Raw genomic sequence first — 21,746 nt, 5'->3', positions numbered from 1 at the left:
TGGAAAAGGCAAGTATTTACATTAATTATTACAGTAATTATTATTGAAAAACTGAATCACAGGATTGAAATCTATGAAGGACAGGACTCCACAAACCAAAGCCTAACTCTCAGTTTAGGTCAAAAATCATAAAGATTTAACTACAAAAATATTATACAAAATAACTTCAATCTTAAACGAATGCCTGCTTCACTCACCCAATATAGAGCTCCAAAAGTTTCCTTTGAAGCTACTAATACTACCTAGGGTAGGCCTTTATGGTATCAACTGTTACAAAGGACAACACTTGCAGAAGCAAAAAAAATCGTACTTAAAACACTGGATAATAAGTAGTTGGCCAATCATAGAGTTGTCTTTTAAACTATGAATATATAGCTTTGTGGTATATTTTTTAAAAAAGCATTTTGATCCACCGTCTCAAAAATTTCATTCTATTAATACATGCTGAGAACTAGCTACTGAATAGTTTTGTTTTTTTTTTTTTTTCAAGTTTACACATAGTCAACAAATCATCTCAAGAAGCCAACTGCCATGTCAGAAAGCTTCAGTTGCTATTCTACATCTAGCAATACTAAAGTATATCTTAGGTTCCTTTTCTGTTCAAAAAAAACAATTCAAACTAAATATAAATCCTAAGGACCCACCAATGTCCCAGACCAATTGGGACATAATCTTACTATGCAACGTATGCCATTCATTTTTTATTAAAACTCCATTTTTGAGGTCCTATTATATGCTAAATGCTTTACATATGTTCTTTCATTTTGAGCCACACATTAAATACTGTAGGGAATCACTATTAGTCATCTTACAGATGTAAAACCTGATGCTCAGAAAAAGAAGAGAGATTCTCAAGATCACCTAGTATATATATGGCGAAAATGAGGATTTAACTATAAAGTTCATGCCCTTGTCTCTAAACTTGCATGTTTGGTAAGTAAAAGAAAGACATAGGACTCTCTACTATTCCATATGGACACTGCGTATATGGGTTTTTTTTAATGAATTAGAACATTTATATATAAATAGACTTGCTGAATAAACTAGCATATATAAATAATTTCCATTTCCTCAATTTATAATTTTTCTTAGAATACTAAATAAATTACATGATTACTATGCTTTCCTTATTCTGTAGACATGGTATAACAGTGCCAAACTTACCACGGGTCACAACTTAAGAAAAATACTATGTACTGTATTTAGAAGCTGGATACTAATAATTTCCAATCTAAATTCTCTATTTCTTTAGAAAATGCTGATGATTCTGCTGCAATTAATAAGATCATACAGATGAATGGATAAAGAGTATGTGATATATATATATACATATATATACACACACACACACACGCTTATATATATAAACATATACACACAATGGAATATTATTCAGCCATAAAAAAAGACTGAAATCAATGGGGTGCCTGGGTGGCGCAGTCGGTTAAGCGTCCGACTTTAGCCAGGTCACGATCTCGCGGTCCGTGGGTTCGAGCCCCGCGTCGGGCTCTGGGCTGATGGCTCAGAGCCTGGAGCCTGTTTCCGATTCTGTGTCTCCCTCTCTCTCTGCCCCTCCCCCGTTCATGCTCTGTCTCTCTCTGTCCCAAAAATAAATAAACGTTGAAAAAAAAAATTAAAAAAAAATTAAAAAAAAAAAAAAAGACTGAAATCCCCCCCACTTGCAACAACATGGATGGATCTAGAGTATAATGCTAAGCGAAATATGCCAGTCAGAAAAACACAAAATACGAAATTTCACTCTTGTGGAATTTAAGAAACAAAATAAATGAACAAAGAAAAAAAGAGATTAAACAAAAACAAAAACAAAAACCCTACACCCTTAAAAATAGAGAACAAATGGTTCCCAGAGGGAAGGTGAAGCAGGGGCATGAGGGAAATAGGTGAATGGGATTAAGAGTCACTTATCTTAATGAGTAATACATGGAATTGCTGAATCACTATGTTATACACCTGAAACTAACATAACACTTTACACTGGAATTAAAACAAAAAGAAATACAATCATATAAAATTAAATAATCTGAGAAGTAGAAAGACCATGCCTTCATCTACCTCATGTATATGTCCCATGTGATAATCAGACAGGATTTAATCTCAATTTTCAACTTCAAAATACTATTATGCTAAGTTAGGATTCCTTGAAACCAAATGCTCTTTGCAAGTAAACAGCACAGACTGATAAACTGATAGATGAAAATAATATAAAGGAAATACAGGGGAGTTAAGACATAAACCGACTACGACTTAGGTGATAAAAGATATTTTATATTCCACAAATCAGGCTGCCAAATGAGAGAAAAATTTAAACTATCAAAAAAGTTGTAAGAGGAGAGAGCGTTCCATAAAATACTTTCCATTTCATGCCTTCTCTTTACAACTTACCAAAAAAAACCTTTTTGGTCTGTGATGTACCTTGCAATACAAACAAAATTTAACACTTAGGTAGGATAAAAACTGTCCAGATAATGTGCACTTGGGGTCACAACTGATGTAACTGTCCTTTTCTTTAACTTTGCCTAAAATATCAGTAATTAAAACCTCTTGGTACAAATATTGAATCATTATGTCGTAAACCTGAAACCGTTAGATGTCAATTATATCTCAGGTTTTTTTAATGGCGTATCTTTACTTACAACTTCTGCGAAATACCTTCCGTTACTTTCACGAACCATTTGATTCTGCGAATTAACCGTATATATGTTTCTTGGCTCTCTTTTTCCTATTGGGCTTTCTTTTTTATTGTCTGTAATTTAATCTAATTAATTATTGATTTACTGTTGAAATTTGCCTCAAAAATAGTAGTGATGGTGCCAGGGTATGGGGGACAAAGTCTTCAAACCATCGCACCACCAAGGACCAGGTCCTGGGACAGAGGGCGCTATGTACTTACTTTTTTCTGGCGTTTTTGTTTTTTGTTTTAATTATGCCTTCACCAGTGTAACTCTCCCTCGGCCCCTGGCCCCTCGCCCTTCGCCAGGTGTTCCCACAACAGTCACCACCCTTTCCTCCCGACGGGCTCGCCCCCTTAGCACTCTACCACCCACCTAGGAGGCCCTGGGGGGCCTTGCCGGATTTGTCCCCCCCGACCCCGGGGACCCCCTCCCTCACAACTCTCCCGGTGTCCGAGCTCGGAGGGCGCCCACCGCCTCCTCACACCCCGGGCCCGACTTCTGCCCCCCACCCCCCAGATCGGTTCATCCTCCCCAGTCACCTACCGCCTCAAGATCGGGGAAGATTTCGGGGCAGCAGCGTCGCCGCGCTCAACCCAAACGCGGCGGCCCAGCGCCCCGCTGCCCGTCGGGGAACGGCTCCCGCCGCGCGTCCGCTCGAGGCCGGGGGCGGCGGCAGCGGAGGCGGGGCCGACTGCGGCTCCGAGGGGCGCGAGGCGGACAGGGGGCGGGAGCGGGGGCGGGGCCTGCGGTGCCGGGTCCGGAGCTCCGCCGCGCGGGGCCAGAACCGTTAAGCCGGCAGCGCGCGCGCCTTCCCGGGCGTGCTGGGCGAGCGGGCTTCTGGCTGTCCGCGCGCAGTGCGGAGGAGGCCGGGGGTGGCCTCTCCGAGGTGCTGGCAGGCTTGCCTTGGACGGGGCGCGCCCGCATGAACAGCCTCCGGGACCCCAGTCGGCGGCCCTCCTCGCCGGAAACGGGGAGACGCGAGGCGAGCCGCCTGCGCCGGGCGGGCGTCGGGCTCCAGGCAGCGACTGTGAGCGAGGCCGCCTCTGTGAGCGAGGCCTCCCGCGTCAGAGCTGCCGGCCGGCCCCGACGGCGCGGGCCGCTCTCCCCGCCGAGTCCTGCTAGGATTCGAGCTGCCAGCAACGGTTACCTTAATCTCACTCAGACTGCCGTCCCCAAAGACCAAGAATGGTTGAAGCACCTCCATCAGAATCTTTTGTTTTCAGTCTTCACCTTTATTCTTTCATTTCATTCGCCCCTCTGGGTGCTGGCAGGAGGCGTGGGGCGGCTGCCCGGGGGAACGGGGTAGTTTGGTCGTCCCCGGGCTCACAACCCGGCGGGCGCCTGCGCTAGCTGGCACTTGGGGGGGATGGGAGGCGTGCTAAGTACTGTGCCAGAGGAGCAGATTTAGGCTGGGAGCTCAGTACCTGACTCGGGGCTAGGGCGTCGGAGCGGTTTTCAGAGCTGGGCCCCTGGTGTGTTGCATTTGGCCCGAGGAAAGAAGGCAGGAAAGGAGGGGAGGAAGTGCCCAAGGCAAAGTGTCCAGTGTGGGGTAGCTGGGGTTGGGGAACGGATAGTGGGGAAATGAAACAGAAGAGGACATGAATTAGGTCTTAACTCTTTCTTAGTTTGTCCTTTTGAGTATTTTGCGAGATCATTCTGACAGCCGTTATGGAGGGCAGATTTTGAGGGCAGGGGGATACAGCAGTGTTAAATAGGCCCACGAAGAGGCTTCCTGGGAGGCATTTGCAATGACTCCAGTAAGAAATTATGTCCTAGAAGTAGCGAAGATCTGAGAGATGTTGCTGAAGTGAAATCAACGTTTAGTGACAGATTGGACGGAAGGGTGAATAAGGGAATCTAGGTAACTCATGAGTTTCTGACTTGGGCAAACAAGTGAATAGGTGGTGGTAACATAAGGTAGGGAATGCGAGAGGCTGAACAGATTTGAGGAGGGAAATGATCAATTCAGAGTGGGACTCATAAATATATTATAATGGGATATTTAAGTTGAGGTATCCAAACAGCTATTTTAGAAATACAGAAAATATATAGCCATACATACATATGCCTATATACATACACAGACATATGTCATAGGCATTTAATGGACAATAATGGAATATTAGGAAAGGGAGGTTGATTGAGAAAATTCATGCATTCTGGAAGAAGTATTTAGAGAACTCAAAAGACAAGTAACATCCAAAGGAGGTTGTGTAAAGGCAAAAGAAAGCTTGTCTAGAATAGGGGAAGAAGGAATGCCTCTCTGAAAAGGGATCATCTAGGTACACGTTAAAGCTGATGAAGACTAGGAAAAAAAGTGTCTAGGTAAGCAGAATTTAGATTTAGTGCCCTGGGGCAAGAAAAACAAAATTTGGCAAAATTCAGAAACTGATATGAAATCGGTATGGCTGGACAAGAGAAAAAGCAAGAAGAGAATCTTGAAGATGAGTTTGGAGAGATGGAAAAGCCAAAAGCATACAAGGTTTTGTAGGTTCCAGTAGGGAGGTTTAATTTTATTATAAGAGCAATGGGAAACATTGAAGGGTTCCTGTGGGGCACTAATGTGATAGGATTTACCATTTTTTTTTTTCAACGTTTATTTATTTTTGGGACAGAGAGAGACAGAGCATGAACGGGGGAGGGGCAGAGAGAGAGAGGGAGACACAGAATCGGAAACAGGCTCCAGGCTCTGAGCCATCAGCCCAGAGCCCGACGCGGGGCTCGAACTCACGGACCGCGAGATCGTGACCTGGCTGAAGTCGGACGCTTAACCGACTGCGCCACCCAGGCGCCCCAGGATTTACCATTTTTAAAAAGGTGTGGTTTCAGAAGCACTTTCATGCAATGTTAAGATTTTGCTATTTAAATGTTTTAGAGACAGAGACAGAGACAGAGTTCTAGCAGGAGAGGGGCAGAGAAAGGGGGACAGAAGATCCAAAGCAGGTTCCACACTAACAGACTGACAGCAGTGAGCCCGATTTGTGGCTCAAACCCACAAACCGTGAGATCATGGCATGACCTGAGCGAAGTCTGACGCTCAACTGACTGAGCCACCCAGGCGCCCCCCAAGTTATTGCTATTTGGTTGTAGAAATAGCTTCCAGGAATACTCCTACCCCTACTGAGACAACTTACCTGGCATCAGAACCTAAAAAGTGCAGGGTCAGAGGCACGGAGCACCAGTAGTCTGTGGACAATGGAGTCAAATCTTTCCAACCTCAGATGTAGAAAATTATAAGTGTAGGATTCAGTTCTCATCTGTAGTCAAAACAGAAGTTTTCTTCTTCAAGAATATATTTAACAATATAACATATACATTTATATATATCACACAATAAAATTAGTTTGTATATATTACTATATGAAATCAATAGAAATTATTGTGACAAAAAAGTGAACCAGAAGAAAAAAATTTTTTTTTTGATCAAACCAAAAACAGCGCGACAGCGAGACAGTGTGAGAGCGGAGGGAGAGGGCAAAGGGAGAGAGGAATCCAAAGCAGGCTCCACATTAAGTGTGGAGCACGATGCAGGGCTCCATCCCATGACGCTGGGATCCTGACCTGGGCTGAAATCAAGAGGCACTGAGCCACCCAGGTGCCCTGAGACACGTTTTAAATAGAAGTAATAGACTCCAAATTTTTTTGGTAATTGAAGGAGAATGAATCCTATAAATACACTGAAACTTTAAACTTGAAAAAATTTCTTGTTGATTTGAGTAGAGATACTAGCATCTACAAGGATAATCTAGAATTGATAATACCCTTCTATGACAACAGCTTGGCAACAGGTTAGTGAGTAATTTCAAGAATATTTAAGGTTGGGGGCGCCTGGGTGGCACAGTCGGTTAAGCGTCGGACTTCAGCCAGGTCATGATCTCGCGGTCTGTGAGTTCGAGCCCCGCGTCAGGCTCTGGGCTGATGGCTCAGAGCCTGGAGCCTGTTTCCGATTCTGTGTCTCCCTCTCTCTCTGCCCCTCCCCCATTCATGCTCTGTCTCTCTCTGTCCCAAAAATAAATAAACGTTGAAAAAAAAAATTAAAAAAAAAAAGAATATTTAAGGTTAATCACACTGATCAAGAAAAACTTGAAATGTTCTGTAATCACTAAGCTCACATAAGGAACTCCACAGGTTTCCCCAAAATTAGCACTACTAAAAACTGACATATTATTACTAAATGAGTTATGATTGAAATCAACTTCTCTAAATTTTCAATAATAAAAAATAAATGTTGATCAACTATGCTGAAGATATTACCAAACTATTTACTTTCACAAAGAAAATGTGTTACAAAATTTTCAAAGGAAGAGTCAATCAAAATACATAAAAGTTAGGCGTCTGGGCTGGTTCAGTCCATTGAGCGTCCAGATCTTGATTTCAGCTCAGGTCATGATCTCAAGGTTCTTGGGATTGAGCCTGGAGTCGGGCCTGCTTAACATTCTCTCTCTCCTTCTCTCTTTACCCCTCTACTGCTTTCTCTCTCTCTGTCTCTGTCTCTCTCTCTCAAAATAAATCAACTTTAAAAAAATACTTCGAAGTTAAAAATATAGGTTAAGTAGAGGGGTGGTTCAGGCAGTTAAATATTTTTAAGGATTTTTTTAATGCCTGGCATTTGTCAGTCAGCTTTTTAAAATTTGTAACTGGTTGTCATTGCATTGCTTCTCTCATTCTAAGTAAACATTCACTTTGGTTTAAAAAAAAAAAAAAGGTTTGGAGAGCGGATTGAGGGAAAACAAGAGTGGAAATAGGAATCCCAATTAGAAAGATAATAGCTCACAATTAAATGCCTTTTATTAATTGTAAGTAGAGGTTTTTGTTGTCATTACATTTCATATCTTATTCACAGTACCTTCCTTTTAGTGAATAAAACCCTATATGAGCACCAATAACACACACACAAACCGGTTACCTGCTTTCATGAAATGTACCGTCTGGCGAGGTTGCAGATTCACAAACACAATTCTAATTCAATAAGCTAATGGTGAAGATAAAGGCACTCCCAGTGTGTACGTGTGTGCCTGCGTGGTACTTCTTATTAGCCTCGAGAGTTGGGAAAAGCTGAATAGGGCAGCAATCATGGAGTGTTTACGAAATGATCTCCTAACTAGCCTCCTGCCAGTAGTCTGCCTCTCATTCACTTCTTCCACATTTACAAAACATTGTACGGATACATATACACACAGACGCACACACACATCATCATGACAGCAATACATGAAAAACCATAGAGACTTGGTTCTATTCATCTCAGCTCAGGAAAACAACACCACCACCAAAAACGTTTTGAAGACCTATGGCTGTTAGATGCCAGTCGCTGAGGATACGAAGACAAAGTGAGATAAGACTCAGTATGACCGAGGAACAATCAGCAAGATGAGAAAGATAGTCTTAAGGGTACCTATAAACTAATAAGTAAAATAGAGAGGGTGGTATATGCAGTAGTTAGAAGTGTATACTTAGCACAGAAGTTGTACAAGGAAATAATTCTATCTGGGCATGACAGGAGGAAGAGGGACCACGGAAGAGTTCCTAGAGGCGGTAATGCCTGAGCAGGATTTCCAAGGATAAAAAGGAGTTTACCAACTTAGGGATATGCCGTGCCGCCAGAAGGACATGTCCAAAGGCATACAGAAATGGAACAACAGTGAATACAAAAAACACTAGTAATTCAGTACTGCAGAAACACAAAACATGAGGTGCTGCTTGAGTCAGTGGTTCAGTATTAGGCTACAGAAGTATGGTCTTTTGTCTCCTAAAGGGTACAGAGAGACATTGAAGGACTTAGACATGAAGGACTTTAGACATGATAAGATTGTATGTGTGTTTGGAAAGGAATCACCCAAGTAACTGTTTAACATGGGTCAAGGAGAGGGACAGGTAGCAGGCAAACCAAGAACGGCAGCAGAGAGATCAATGCATAGACGTTCACCGTCCCCCAGGCCCTGCTGATGAGAGCCACAAGTAAGGTAGGTAGGGGCACGAAGAAAGAGAAGTGCATGTATTTGAGAGAACAAAGGAAACCAGATGGACTGTAAAGGGTAGGAGAATGAGAAGTGAAAATGCTGAGGCCAGTTATTGATGTGGGCAGCTAGATGGATAGAAATAATGACAAAATATTGTGAGTTCCCTGAGGAAGAAAGAGGGAATGGGATGGTAGGTGGAGGGCAGGGACAAAGGAAAGAACAGTTACGATAAATCATCTGCTATGAGAGGAAGGGGGTCTCCTGCAGAAAGTATGATAAGGGGCTATAGGACTTTGAAGTTTGCAAATAGTACCTGTGGGAAATTTACACAGAGAGCCGGAGACAGGCACACAAGGCTGAGGAGTAGCTGAAGGTGAAAACTAAAAATCTGTAGTGGTATTAATCTGTGTGGTTGTGGGATTCATTGCTAAATATAGACAAGACGATGGAGTGGAAGAATAATTAAGAAACTGGAAGTGTTGAAAGTGGTATTCATGAATAGTGGTACCAAGAGAGTGAGAAATTTGTAAGAATAGAAGAGGTATGTGTCCAGAGAGTGGACATCTGAGTGTAAGACTTTAGAGATGGAGTGGTTCTAAGTATGAGCACACTGTACACCTAGAGGTGAATAGCAGAAGTGGAGCAGAGGTAAAGGTCATTAGACTTGAGGGAATCAGAACTGAGTCCAGACCAGAGCATTACCATTCACGTTGACGCTTAAATCAAGGGCATATGGTAAGAATGAAAACCAGGTACCGAAGTCTACATTGATTATGGGAGAGTGAAAGGAGATTTACAGATGGCAGATGGTAGGTAGAGAGGATCTTTTAAAGGAAGGAGTAAGGCAGGTGTTCAGGAAAAAAGTAAAGCATTGTATGAGCTAAGGAATTCTCTACACGTATCCCAAGCTTACTCTTCCTAAAAGCTTAAAAACCAATAAAAATGTAACACATTTTTTCCATATTTAAATGTCCAATATCTTAAGCCGAAGGTATAGCTGATGTAGAAATGTCAGGCTCTGCATCAAGGATTTTCAGAAAAATTGATTTGAACATTGGGAACTTTCAGAAGCTCTGTAGCCAACCACTAGCACTGACACATATGCAGAAGCCACTCAGGGTAGGTATTTAAAAAATTTGTGGAGGGGCGCCTGGGTGGCTCAGTCGGTTAAGCGGCCGACTTCGGCTCAGGTTATGATCTCGCGGTCCGTGGATTTGAGCCCCGCGTCAGGCTCTGTGCTGACAGCTCAGAGCCTGGAGCCCATTTCGGATTCTGTGTCTCCCTCTCTCTGACCCTCCCCCGTCCATGCTCTGTCTCTCCCGGTCTCAAAAATAAATAAAACGTTAAAAAAAAAAATAAATAAAAATCTTAACAATAAAGCCATACCTAATTTCAAATGTGAACATTTAAAAAAATGAGGGGCGCCTGGGTGGCTCAGTCGGTTAAGCGGCCGACTTCGGCTCAGGTCATGATCTCGCGGTCGGTGAGTTCGAGCCCCACGTCAGGCTCTGTGCTGACAGCTCGGAGCCCGGAGCCTGCTTCAGATTCTGTGTCTCCCCCTCTCTGACCCTCCCCCACTCATGCTCTGTCTCTCTGTTTCAAAAATAAATAAACGTTAAAAAAAATTTTTTTTTTTTAATTTGTGGAGAGAAATGTGAGTGACCACTTCCCAGATTTAGCAAGTTGCCTTAGATGAACTTAGTTACACAGTCAAAACTCAAAAGGCTACTTCTGTGGTAGATCAAATATTCTCACCTGCAAATTACAAACCGTACTCACCTCTTAGACCTGTAGCTTTATCTGATACCTTAGTCTGTGGGCCAGTCCCAAAAGAATATAGGCTTCTTATTTTCTGCTTTTCACATAGTATTCCACCTCAAGTCAAATATATGTGTATTTATCAAAATATAAAGAACCTTAGTATTTATTTATATTTGGAACAAAGCATGTAACATGGATTTTAAAAATTAAAAACCTTCACAAATCCCTTTTTAGCATCTTGTGCTATTTAACAATCATTTTAATATTGCTATCAATATTAAAAGAAGTTACATTAAAATTCATTGTCAATTTCCTCATAGTTAGTAGGTGATATTCCTAGCTAGTCTTATGATATTATATGATAAAGAAAATAAATACATGTAATATTTTGTTACATAAAATGCTCTTAAATAAAGCTGGATAGGGGCGCCTGGGTGGCGCAGTCGGTTAAGCGTCCGACTTCAGCCAGGTCACGATCTCGCGGTCCGTGAGTTCGAGCCCCGCGTCGGGCTCTGGGCTGATGGCTCGGAGCCTGGAGCCTGTTTCCGATTCTGTGTCTCCCTCTCTCTCTGTCCCTCCCCCGTTCATGCTCTGTCTCTCTCTGTCCCAAAAATAAATAAACGTTGAAAAAAAAAATTAAAAAAAAAAAATAAAGCTGGATATAACATCGAATTCATAAAAGTATTTTTTAAACAAAAGTATTCTATTCTTTGTGAAATACATACTGAGGGCAAACATTTTTCAATTTTCTTTCCACAAATGAGTTACAGACAATGAACAGCAGGGGGCACAAAAGTCAAGTTACTCTCTACAGAGCAAAGCGCAATAAAATCTTCTGCTGTACTGGAAAGCAGATCAATTTTGGAGGCAGACTGTTTGATTCCAGCGGGCGCCATCACATATAAGCTGAATGACCTTTAATTATTTAGCCACTCTGAACTTCTTCAGTGGTAGGGTCATGATAACTATGACATAGAGATTTAGTATCAACATATATGTAAGGCAGATCAGTAAACACTAGGGGTTTTTTCGTCAGTGCTTATATCATACATAGATATAGATATATGTGTACATGTGTACCAAACCTACCAAAAATAAGTGCAAATTTACATTTTATAGTAATTTGTGAGACTATGCACATGGAAAAGGTTATGATTCCGTAACATACAAACACAGGTATAGCTAAATCAAAACTAAAAACAAAAGCTAAACAAAGGAAATGGTGTTATTTACTCATATCCAACGAAAGCTTTTTCTATACAAGAAATGTGAATGCCCAAGAAGGTGGATGCGAACATGTGTGTGCATGGTATAGGGCAGTGTTTCAAGAGTAGGATCCGGGAAAACTACACCAAAACCATCCAGGAGTGCTTGTTTTGAATGCAGATGCCTGTCCTACTTAAAATGCTCATCTACAAGAGAGTGACACTCAATTTCTTCTGGTGAAACAGGAACGGGAACATGTGCTTCCTAGGCTTCCTGTGGCTGTTAAACGGCATGTGCTGTGAGGCCAGCCCTGTACCTGACACACAGCATTATTAGGATCTTCTAAATGACATATGCACACTCACAAATGACTTACGCAAGAATAATTGATTGTGGTTCCATTGTTTCCCTCTTTTCTAAGAAGAACTAAGCCATCTTTTCCTCCTTTGGACAGCAGGGGACAAAAAGAATCCTTTTCTGATTAGTGACTATGATCTATTCTTGCAAAAAACATTTTCCCAGCCCTTTGTGTGTTTCATATCTGTACCAGGCTTTGGAAGAAATGCTCTACTTTGACTAAAACTGGGTACAAAGTCTCATAAATGTGGATTTAATTAATTAAAAATTTATGTTAGTTCATAAAGGACTTAGCCTAAATATATAATTGGTTAACTTTAAAATTTAAGATTTTATCAATGAAATGCATTGGTTTGGATTTTAATAAATTTTAAAACTTCAAGAGGCTAAATGAAAATGGAACGTGATCATCACATAGCATTCTTATCTATTGATCAAGAGCAAAACTTAAACTTTCCAACTGTTAATCTGGCACAGAAACTTTTAAAAAGTTGGACTATCTTCCATCACCCAGGAATAAGCCCTGTTAATGTTTTAGTGTTAATTTTCCTTAGTTTTTTGAACACATACACCTAAAATCATTTTCTTCAAAAAGTGGATTATATTGTCCATATTGATTTGTAATCTGATTTAGTCACACAATATTTTACGAGCCATTGCCAATTCAATTAGATGAGAAATTTCATCATTTTGTTAATGACTACTTACTATTTCATAATATGAGTGTACTATAACTTACTTCACCTATCCCTTATTCCTGAATTGAAGGACTTCTTGCTTTTAATCCCTAGTATGAACACAAATGTGATAAACATCATTGTACAAATATATTTGTTCTTTTATCCAGCACACCTTTAGGATAAATTCCTAGAGACAGAATAACTACATCAAAGACTGTGTGGTGTGTGTGTGTGTGTGTGTGTGTGTGTGCTTCCTCATATCCTCAACATTACAGGGATTAATCACTCTCTGATTCTTTGTTAATATGCTAGGTAAAAAATAGTATTTCTATGTTTTAACTCACTTTCTTTGATTATGTGTTATTACTTTTTGTATTTCTTCTTTCATGAAGTTTTTTTTTTTTTTTTTCCATGCCTTTAGCCCCTTCCTATATTACAAAGATTAACTCTTCTTACTAATTCAGAAAGACAATTTATCTTTTGGCTTTCGTTATACTTTTTTTTCACACAGAAGTGTTTTGTGTTTTTGTTTTTTTTTTAATCATACAATCTATCAATCCTTTTGTATGATTTCTGCTTCGGGGTTTTACTAAGAAAGTTTTTATTTAACAGAAGATTATATGAATATTCACCTATATATTCTGTAACAAAATATAAAGTCCAGACCCAAGGGATAAGAATTTAACACACTAATTTATTCAATCATTTATTCATCCATACAACAAATCTGTTGAACACAAATACACTAAACACTATTGTAAATGCTGGAGATAAGGCAGTGAATAAGATCACCAAGGTTCCTGCTATCGTGGAATTATATTCCAAAAGGAAAAAGATCATGCAGCATACAATTTAATGTGGGGTTTCAAATTAGTGGGAAAGGAATGCGTTGGTTATTCAATACACAATGCAGGTACAACTAACCATTAAGAAAAGAAATAAATTAGATTCTTATTTCATACCTTACACCAAGTGCATTATAAATAGATTTTAAATCTATAATTTTAAAAGGAAACCATGAAAATACTAGAAAAATATAAGTGAATATTAGATGAAGAAACATTATATAACGTTCTTCCTTTTTTTATTATTTTAGAGAGAGAGAGCGAGCACACGAGCAGGCAAGAGAGGCAGAGGAGGAAAGAGAGAGAATCGTAAGCAGGCTCCACACTCAATGTGGAGTCTGATGTGGGGCTCAACCCCATGACCCTGGGATCATGACCTGAACCGAAATCAAAAGTAGGTCACTCAACCTATTGAGCCAACCAAGCACCCCGACATTATATATGTTCTTAAACATGAAAATGCCTTTTGAGTAATAACTCAAATCTATTTTGGAAACACCATCTTATTTTTATTTTTTAGAGTAATAACTCAAATCTATTTTGGAAACACCATCTTATTTTTATTTTTTAAATTTTTTTTAATGTTTACTTACTTATTTTGAGAGAGAGAAAGAGAAAGAAAGTGTATGAGTGACTAGGGGAGGGGCAAAGAGAGAGGGGGAGAGAGAGAATCCCAAGCAAGCTTCATGCTGTCAGCTCAGACAACTGACCCACCCAAGCACCCCACACCATTTTATTTTTTTTTTTAAATGGAATATAACGAGGCAGTATTTGAACAATAATCTTTATTAGTGTATTTTCAAAGGTACATATAATCCTGAGCTACGGCATTTAGACATTTATCATTTACTCTTTTAAGTTTACATGTATTTTGCTCCAAATTCTCTGATGAGTACATTTTCATACTAGTCAGGAACATAAATACTTTAATTTATTATTCTTACCTCTTGAATAGCCAATTAATTTACTCCTATCATCTCATCATCTTAATTCTACTACATTAAAGGCTTTAGAACATTTCTTCTCAGTTAAGCAATTTCTTTTTCAAAACTGCAAAGATAGGCAGTGCGAGAGCTGATTCCTTAAATCCTAGTGAATTCTTAGAAAACTATGTTGCTTTTTGTCTTTGATCTACTTTCTGGAATAAATTGGGTAACTATCTGACCAGCTATATTTGAAAAGAATGATAAGAGTAACTACCTCTAATCTTCACATTTTAGCTAGTGTAAAATGTCATAGGCTCTCTTCTCATATACGTAGTCCATAATTAGCCCAAAGAGGAAAAATTTATTATGATCTAATGAAAAGGAGGGCAACCCAGTGTAAATATATCTTTGTTTAAATGGTTAGTTTTATAAAACATGTTATGTGAAATACTTCCTCCAACATCTATAAAGGAATACATACAGATGATTAACATTAAGTTTCATAAATCTAGACCAGAACTTTTATAATGAGTAAATAAAAAAGCAGACAAAAATGAAAGACAAAACTCCTGTGATCTTTGAGAAAAAACATTTATCCAACATCATCTCCAACTGTGGACAAATAAATATTTTCATTCTTGTATTTTAAGTTACTACCAAAATATTGTATCTTTCTACAAACAACAAAAAACAAGCATACAGTATCTAGAAATGGTTTTTATCTGACAAGAATGTCAAGTCTTTGAAGGTACACTCAATTGTTCTTCCTGAATAAGGTCACTATGATCTTAGGTTAAAGTTACAGTAAGCAGTTCAAGCAAAATGCATATTGCTTAGATTTTAAAGCAAGCAATTTTGACACTTTTTAATTAAAACGTGAGTATAAATGTGAAGCTTTTGTAGAAACATTTATAAATACTCCTTGGGAATACTCACAGATCAGCAAGTAATGGAATAACTGATTTAAAAATAACGAAAGGGTGATGTTATATGTAATGTTTGGTGACAAATCCAAAAATACCTTTAAGAGATGTAAAAGAACATGAAGACACAGTTTTATTATTCAGAGCTTGAAACCCTAGCAGCAAAACAAACTATTTGCATATAATGTAGTGCAATGAGCATTTGTTCATAAAATACTCGCAAAGTCTTGAAACTTTATACATAAACCAGAATGGGATCCATTAGGATACATGATTTAAAGATGTCCAGAGTAGCTTATCAAGAACTGCTAGATACTCTCACCTGCATCAGTGAATCATAAGTGAGCTTACGCAAAACTATGTTCTGGATAACTCACTCTTATGGCTCCCCAGTAACAAGCTCGGATAAGACAGATCAAACCTAAGAGATAAGCAATTGCCCAAGAAACATAGGTTGCATGAAATCGCCTTGCAAAGTCTTGGGTGCCAACCTAAAATAAAAAGCAAATATAGTAATAAAAGATCAAAAACTTTAAGCAAATATTGCTTAGAGAACTTGTATAGGCTTACATGCGATTTTTATGAAATCTATCCCTGAGGCCATAAAATCCCTATGAACTATGAATTGTCAAATTTGTTGACTATCACTGACAGAGTAAATTTTAATAAGACAATACTGTTAGTTACATTAACTATAAATTTTATGAAATAAACAAAAAAGCCCACTTGATTATGTTATTCCTTTAAGTATTTAAATCTGTAATCTGAACTCCGTAGTGTTATACGACACAACAGGAGTGTTTAAATAATATGGGACGAGGGGACACAAAGGAGCATGGGAAGTAAATGGAGACAAAAAAGATCAGTAACTCCTCCTTCTCCTGGGACAGAATAATCCTCATGCCAACTATGTAGCTTCAGTCTCCTCTAAAAATAAGCCATCCCCAAAATGATAATGTGTGCTTCATAGAAACAAAGAGAATGGTTTTTCAGAACTTCGTAGCTGATTGAGTATTGCCTTTGCTTTGGCCATGGCACTAAATAAAAACAGTGGCCTTCTGTTAAACGGGTGGTAAAGTCCCCAACGTCAACAACCTTTAGAGGAGCCCCAAAAGACTATTTCGCAGGATGGGCAAGCTCCATTAAAAACAGGCCCACGGAGGGGCGCCTGGGTGGCTCAGTCGGTTGAGCGTCCGACTTCAGCTCAGGTCACGATCTCACGGTCTGTGAGTTCGAGCCCCGCATCGGGCTCTGGGCTGATGGCTCAGAGCCTGGAGCCTGTTTCCGATTCTGTGTCTCCCTCTCTCTCTGCCCCTCCCCCGTTCATGCTCTGTCTCTCTCTGTCCCAAAAATAAATAAACGTTGAAAAAAAAAATTAAAAAAAAAAAAAAAAACAAAAACAAAAAACAAAAAAAAAACAGGCCCACGGAGTGGGCTTCAGATTGCCCACAGGCCTTCAGAAGCTTCTAGGCCTAATATGCTGGGGAGCTCTTTGGGGATCATTGAAGGTTCAGGCCTCATCAATTTACTACTGATAAAGTTGAGAAGAAAGAATTCTAACAGTGAGGTAGAGTAGTACTCACAGTTAATCCAACTCCAATGAAAATACAGATCATTCCAATGGTAATATATGCACAGCAGCGTCTTCGTGGGAGCGCACTACCCACTGAAGAACTGAAAATTCACGACAGCAAAAGAGAGCATTATTCACACGCAGATTCTCCATTTCATCTCTGTGAGTTTGCTGCTCTGGTGTTAGTGACATATGTGCTTCCATTTATTTCTTCCATTTGAGACAAGAACATGCATAAAAATGTCATTTTTAATGAGTTAAAATCATAAATGGTAAATTATATTAATTATATAATTTCTATTCTATCCTATTATATTGGTTATATTTCATTATTGTGGCTTCAAACAAAGTTCAAGTCTTGGTTATTGACCATATCCACAAAAGGACGACTATGGTCAGTAATGATCTTCCAAGATAAAAATAGATTTCAAAAAATGTATTCTAAGATGGAAAATACATGCTTTCTTGCAAATTGCACTTGATTTTTTGCAGTTATAGCAGTTACTATATTTACTTTAGAAAATTTGGAAAACAGAGTAAAGAATAAAAAGGATAAAGGCAATTACCTCTAATCCCATTACTTTAGTCACCTAGTATTTTGGCATATTTTCCTCCAGCCATTTTTTTATTTTTTATTTTTGCAATTTACCAACCTAGCATAAGTATTTTTCTGTCATTAAGTATCCTCAAATTGGAATTCTGATGGATGAATATAACATAAGTTAACCAATTCTTTTCTACTGGATATTTAGGATTTTCATTACTGTAAATAATGCCAGGTAAACATCATTTAAGAGCATTCTCCTTGGTATGCCTGGGTGGCTCAGTCAGTTAAGCATCCAACTTCGACTCAGGTCATGATCTTGCAGTTTGTGAGTTCGAGCCCCATGTCGGGCTCTGTGCTGACAGCTCAGAGCCTGGAGCCTGCTTCGGATTCTGTGTCTCCCTCTCTCTCTGCCCCTCCCCTGCTCATGCTTTGTCTCTGTCTCTCTCCCCAAAATAAGTAAACGTTAAAAAAATTTTTTTTAAAGCATTCTCCTTAGTTTTCTTTGTTTTCTCAAGATAAATATTTAGAATTAGGATTACAAGATTAAAGAGATTTGACTTTTCAAAATCTTTTAATACATACTCCAAGAAGCCTATGGGAAATTCATAAAAGCATATACTATTATCATACTTCTCAACTGAAGTTTTAAATCCAAAAGTTTTTAGTTATTTATACTTCTAATTTTTGTAATTTTCAAAATGATACAAGCACAGCAGAGATCACACAGCCAAATTAGCACTTTCTATTTTTCCTAAGCATAAATATATTAACACATATAGAAGTGCTCAAGGAATGTATGCTGAATAAACGAAATACAGAAATACATTACTTGCTAGGCATACTTTAGAAATTTGCTATTCCAAACAGGTTAACTTTGCAGAACAAAAAAATGGTTTCCTTTAAGTTCCAAATATTTTTTCAAAAAGGTTATGACTATCATTGCAAATATATATCATAAATATTCCTGAATTCTTGAACTGAAACATAAACGTCTGGATAACCTGAGGTCATCGTCAGCATAGTATATGTTGCTATCTAGAGTTACCAGGGCATATGATTCATTGCCTTTACGTTATATTTAGCCTTAGACTACTTTTGGTTTTAATTCTTATGCAAGCATTTGGTGGTTTGCCCTGCCTTTATACCTCACAGCTGGCTATCATTTCTCATTTACCTGTGTATCGGCCTCTTGCAGTGTAATCTGCCATGGATTGCAAACCAACTCAGTTTATTAGAGTTATATGTTAAATAATAAGAAAATCTATATTAAATAAATCAAAAGGCTCTAAGTGAATATTGGAGCAGCTCTTCTGTGAGCTGTAGTACATTAATTTCAGTGCATGAATTCTCCTTTGAAAACCCATGCTCATTTTTCATCACCCAATTTACAGTCACTACCTCTGGGAAGTCTCCCCAGGAAAAAAAATAACCTATTGCTACTCTACACCTCAAGTGCCATGTTATCGCCAGGATAGAGCAATGACCAACAAGCACCTATTGCATAGATTGAAAAAGCTCATATACATTTATTACACAGGTGGAATCTGTATGCAATATGTATTGTTTTGCATGTTGTTAAAACTTTGTACGTGCACATGCTAAAGTACACGTTTGTGACTTGCCCTTTTTTGTTTGCTGAATACTCTACATGAGACTCTTCCATACTCATACGTGGATATGTAGAGATCTAGTTCATTACCACAGAAGTGCCAGTTTACTCATTCTCCCTATTGATGGAGAGTCAAGGGTTTTTTTTTTTCCTTAACTTTTTGCTATTATAACAATGCTGCTTTGAACACTCCTTTATATTTCCTACATACATATGCAGGAATTTGTCAAACATATTCCTAGGAACAGAATTGCTGGGTTGTATTGTAGACATATCTTCAACTTGAATAAATGCTAAATTTATATCCCTACTCTCTTTATATGAGAGCTTCCAATGCTCCTCCCACATCAACACTTCAATTTGGTATTGTTTCCATGCTTGACAATTTCATGGGTGTGAATGGTATTTCACTGCAGTTTTAACATATATATCCCTGATTTCTAGCAAGAGAGAACATCTTTTCAAACATTAGCTGACTACTGGTTTTCTTTTTCTATTAAGTGCTTGTTCATATTATCATCTCTTTGTTTTGGGCTGTCTTCAGCTTACTGATTCACAGATGATATTTACATAATCTGCATACTATTCCAGGCAGCTATATACACTGTCTATATCTTCTTTTAGCCTATTTTTTTTTTTAATCAGCAAGATTAACCTTTACTTAAAAAACAAACAAAACCCAGGGGGCCTGGGTGGCTCAGTCAGTTAGGCATCTGACTCATGACCTCAGCTCCGGTGATGATCTCATGGTTCATGGAATGGAGTCCGCATGCAGGGCTCTTCTCTGATGGCACGGAGCCTGCTTGGGATTCTCTCTCCGCCCCCCTCTCTGTAACTCCCCTACTCACACTCTCTCGCTCTCTCTCTTTCTCTCTCAAAATAAATAAAAGTAAACTTAAAAAATTATTAAACAAATAATTTAGAAATATTATGAAAACCCATGAAAAGAAGACTCAACATGGGTTCTAAACCTGATTAAAACACACTTCAGAAAGATTATTAATGCTAAACTTCTGCCAAACGATGACCTTAAAGTGCCAAACACAAAAGAATCTGTTAGGACCGTTTCTCAAATAGGTAATCTGTCCCTGGCTTGGCCATCTCTCCTTTAACTATACACAAAGTTCTGCTAAAAGTACACATTTTAGTTGATTGTAGAATTACAACGTAAACTAAACAGGTTCTTGGTACTGAAGGTATGTTACCAAGGTTTTTTTGTTTTGTTTTGTTTTGCTTTCATCTCCAAATCCAACAATTGGTCACAGAGGTCAAGGATCATCAAAGTTCCTTTGTGGGTTCTCGATCATGTCTGACTCATCCATCCTTCGGGTACAGGAGGGGCTCAACAGTTTTCAAGAGGCAGAAGCCTGAGGCCATTTAAGACTCAGATGTTACAGGATTGTGAGGTGAACCCATCTGAATAAGGACTTGATACAGCCACTGGAGGAGAGCATGCAAGTGGATCTCAGTCCAGCAGGGGGTGCTAGTCACACGCTGGTGCCAGTGTCCTGCTCCCGACGCTTTACAAAGCTTATGCGCATACATGTTTTAGTAACCTCGTATACTGTCTCAAAGCCATGCTTCACAGACTGTGCCAATAACTGAGTGAAGTCTTGGCTATTAAAAATTTTTAAACTACATCTACCAGGGATCTTGCAAACAGCAATGAGGTGAAATCCATGATAGCAGTGGCAGTTCCAACTTGGTACAGTTGGTGAGGATTCTGGCCTGTGGTTTCTAAAATTCATTTTTAATAACATCTTTGGATAATGAGTTTTTAGTCATGAAATCAATGTAATGTAAGGTAATTCTTTTTTTTTAATTTTTTTTAATGTGTATTTATTTTTGAGAGAGAGACACACACACAGAGCGCGAGTGGGGGAGGGGCAGAGAGAGAGAGGGAGCCACAAAATCCGAAACAGGCTCCAGGGTCTGAGCTGTCAGCACACAGCCCGATGCAGGGCTCGAACTCACGAACTGTGAGATCATGACCTCAGTTGAAGTCCGACGCTTAACCGACTGAGCCACCACACGCCCCATAAAGTAATTCTAATATAGTAAAAATTATCAATATTTTCCTTTCAGGTTTGTGCTTTTTGTTGCCTTGTGTAGGAAATTCTTTCCTACCTGTCATAAAAATATTTTTAAAGTCTTCTAAAAGTATTAGAGTTTACCTTTTCATATTTATGTCTACAGGAGTACAGTCCTTATAATTATCAATTTTTATTTTACTTAATTTTGAAGTTATATTATGTGGTGCATACAAATTCAAAATTTAGGTTTTTGATGAAGTGACCATAATAATTCTTTTTACCCTAAAGCATATGACATGCTTAAGTACCTGCTAGAATCCTATCATAGAGACATCCAGAATACAGTAGCTTAAAAAAGTTTATTTCTCTTGCAGAAAAGAATTCAAAGGTAAATACAGCTTAGGGTTGGTAGACAGCATGGTTCCATGATTAACTGTCATTGCCAGACGCAACGGGTGACAAGGCTCCTGCTGTAGGTGACTTTTTCAGACACATGGAAGAGGGGAGAGAAAATTAAGGCAAGTAGTTTTGCCTTTCAGGAGAGTATAAGGAAGCTGCACTCATCACTTGTGTCCGTATTCCATTGGCCTTAACTTAAATACATGGCTACAACCTTCTGCAAGAGAGGCTAGA

The 21,746-nt window shown here is 39.0% G+C and overlaps 2 protein-coding genes across 8 annotated transcripts in view; both read right to left on the bottom strand.

Annotated features, from left to right (window-relative positions):
- CC3H8orf88 (chromosome C3 C8orf88 homolog) overlaps nt 1-3,946 on the bottom strand; it is a 37,912-nt gene extending 33,966 nt beyond the window's left edge. Inside the window, exon 1 of one of the 3 annotated variants that reach the window (XM_045454286.1) lies at nt 3,841-3,946. The gene's annotated coding sequence lies outside the window, so the exon portion shown is untranslated. Of the gene's footprint in view, nt 1-3,236; nt 3,351-3,840 lie in introns of those variants that run through there. The other 2 variants (XM_045454283.1, XM_045454284.1) reach the window with 2 other exon arrangements.
- A 10,323-nt stretch (nt 3,947-14,269) lies between these two features.
- Nucleotides 14,270-21,746, bottom strand: part of PIP4P2 (phosphatidylinositol-4,5-bisphosphate 4-phosphatase 2) — an 86,995-nt gene continuing 79,518 nt past the window's right edge. For all 5 annotated transcript variants that reach the window (XM_045454276.1, XM_045454274.1, XM_045454275.1 and 2 more), the window contains 2 exons: nt 16,935-17,025; nt 14,270-15,842 (listed from right to left, as the gene is read on the bottom strand). In XM_045454276.1, the coding sequence (XP_045310232.1) occupies nt 15,699-15,842; nt 16,935-17,025 (235 nt within the window). In that variant the 3' untranslated portion in view covers nt 14,270-15,698. The remainder of the gene's footprint in view (nt 15,843-16,934; nt 17,026-21,746) is intronic.

This window comes from Leopardus geoffroyi, chromosome C3 (genome assembly GCF_018350155.1).
Source record: "Leopardus geoffroyi isolate Oge1 chromosome C3, O.geoffroyi_Oge1_pat1.0, whole genome shotgun sequence".
Taxonomy (NCBI): Eukaryota; Metazoa; Chordata; class Mammalia; order Carnivora; family Felidae; genus Leopardus; species Leopardus geoffroyi.
Note: the sequence above shows the minus strand (reverse complement) of the source record. Positions and strands in the feature narration are given on the sequence as shown.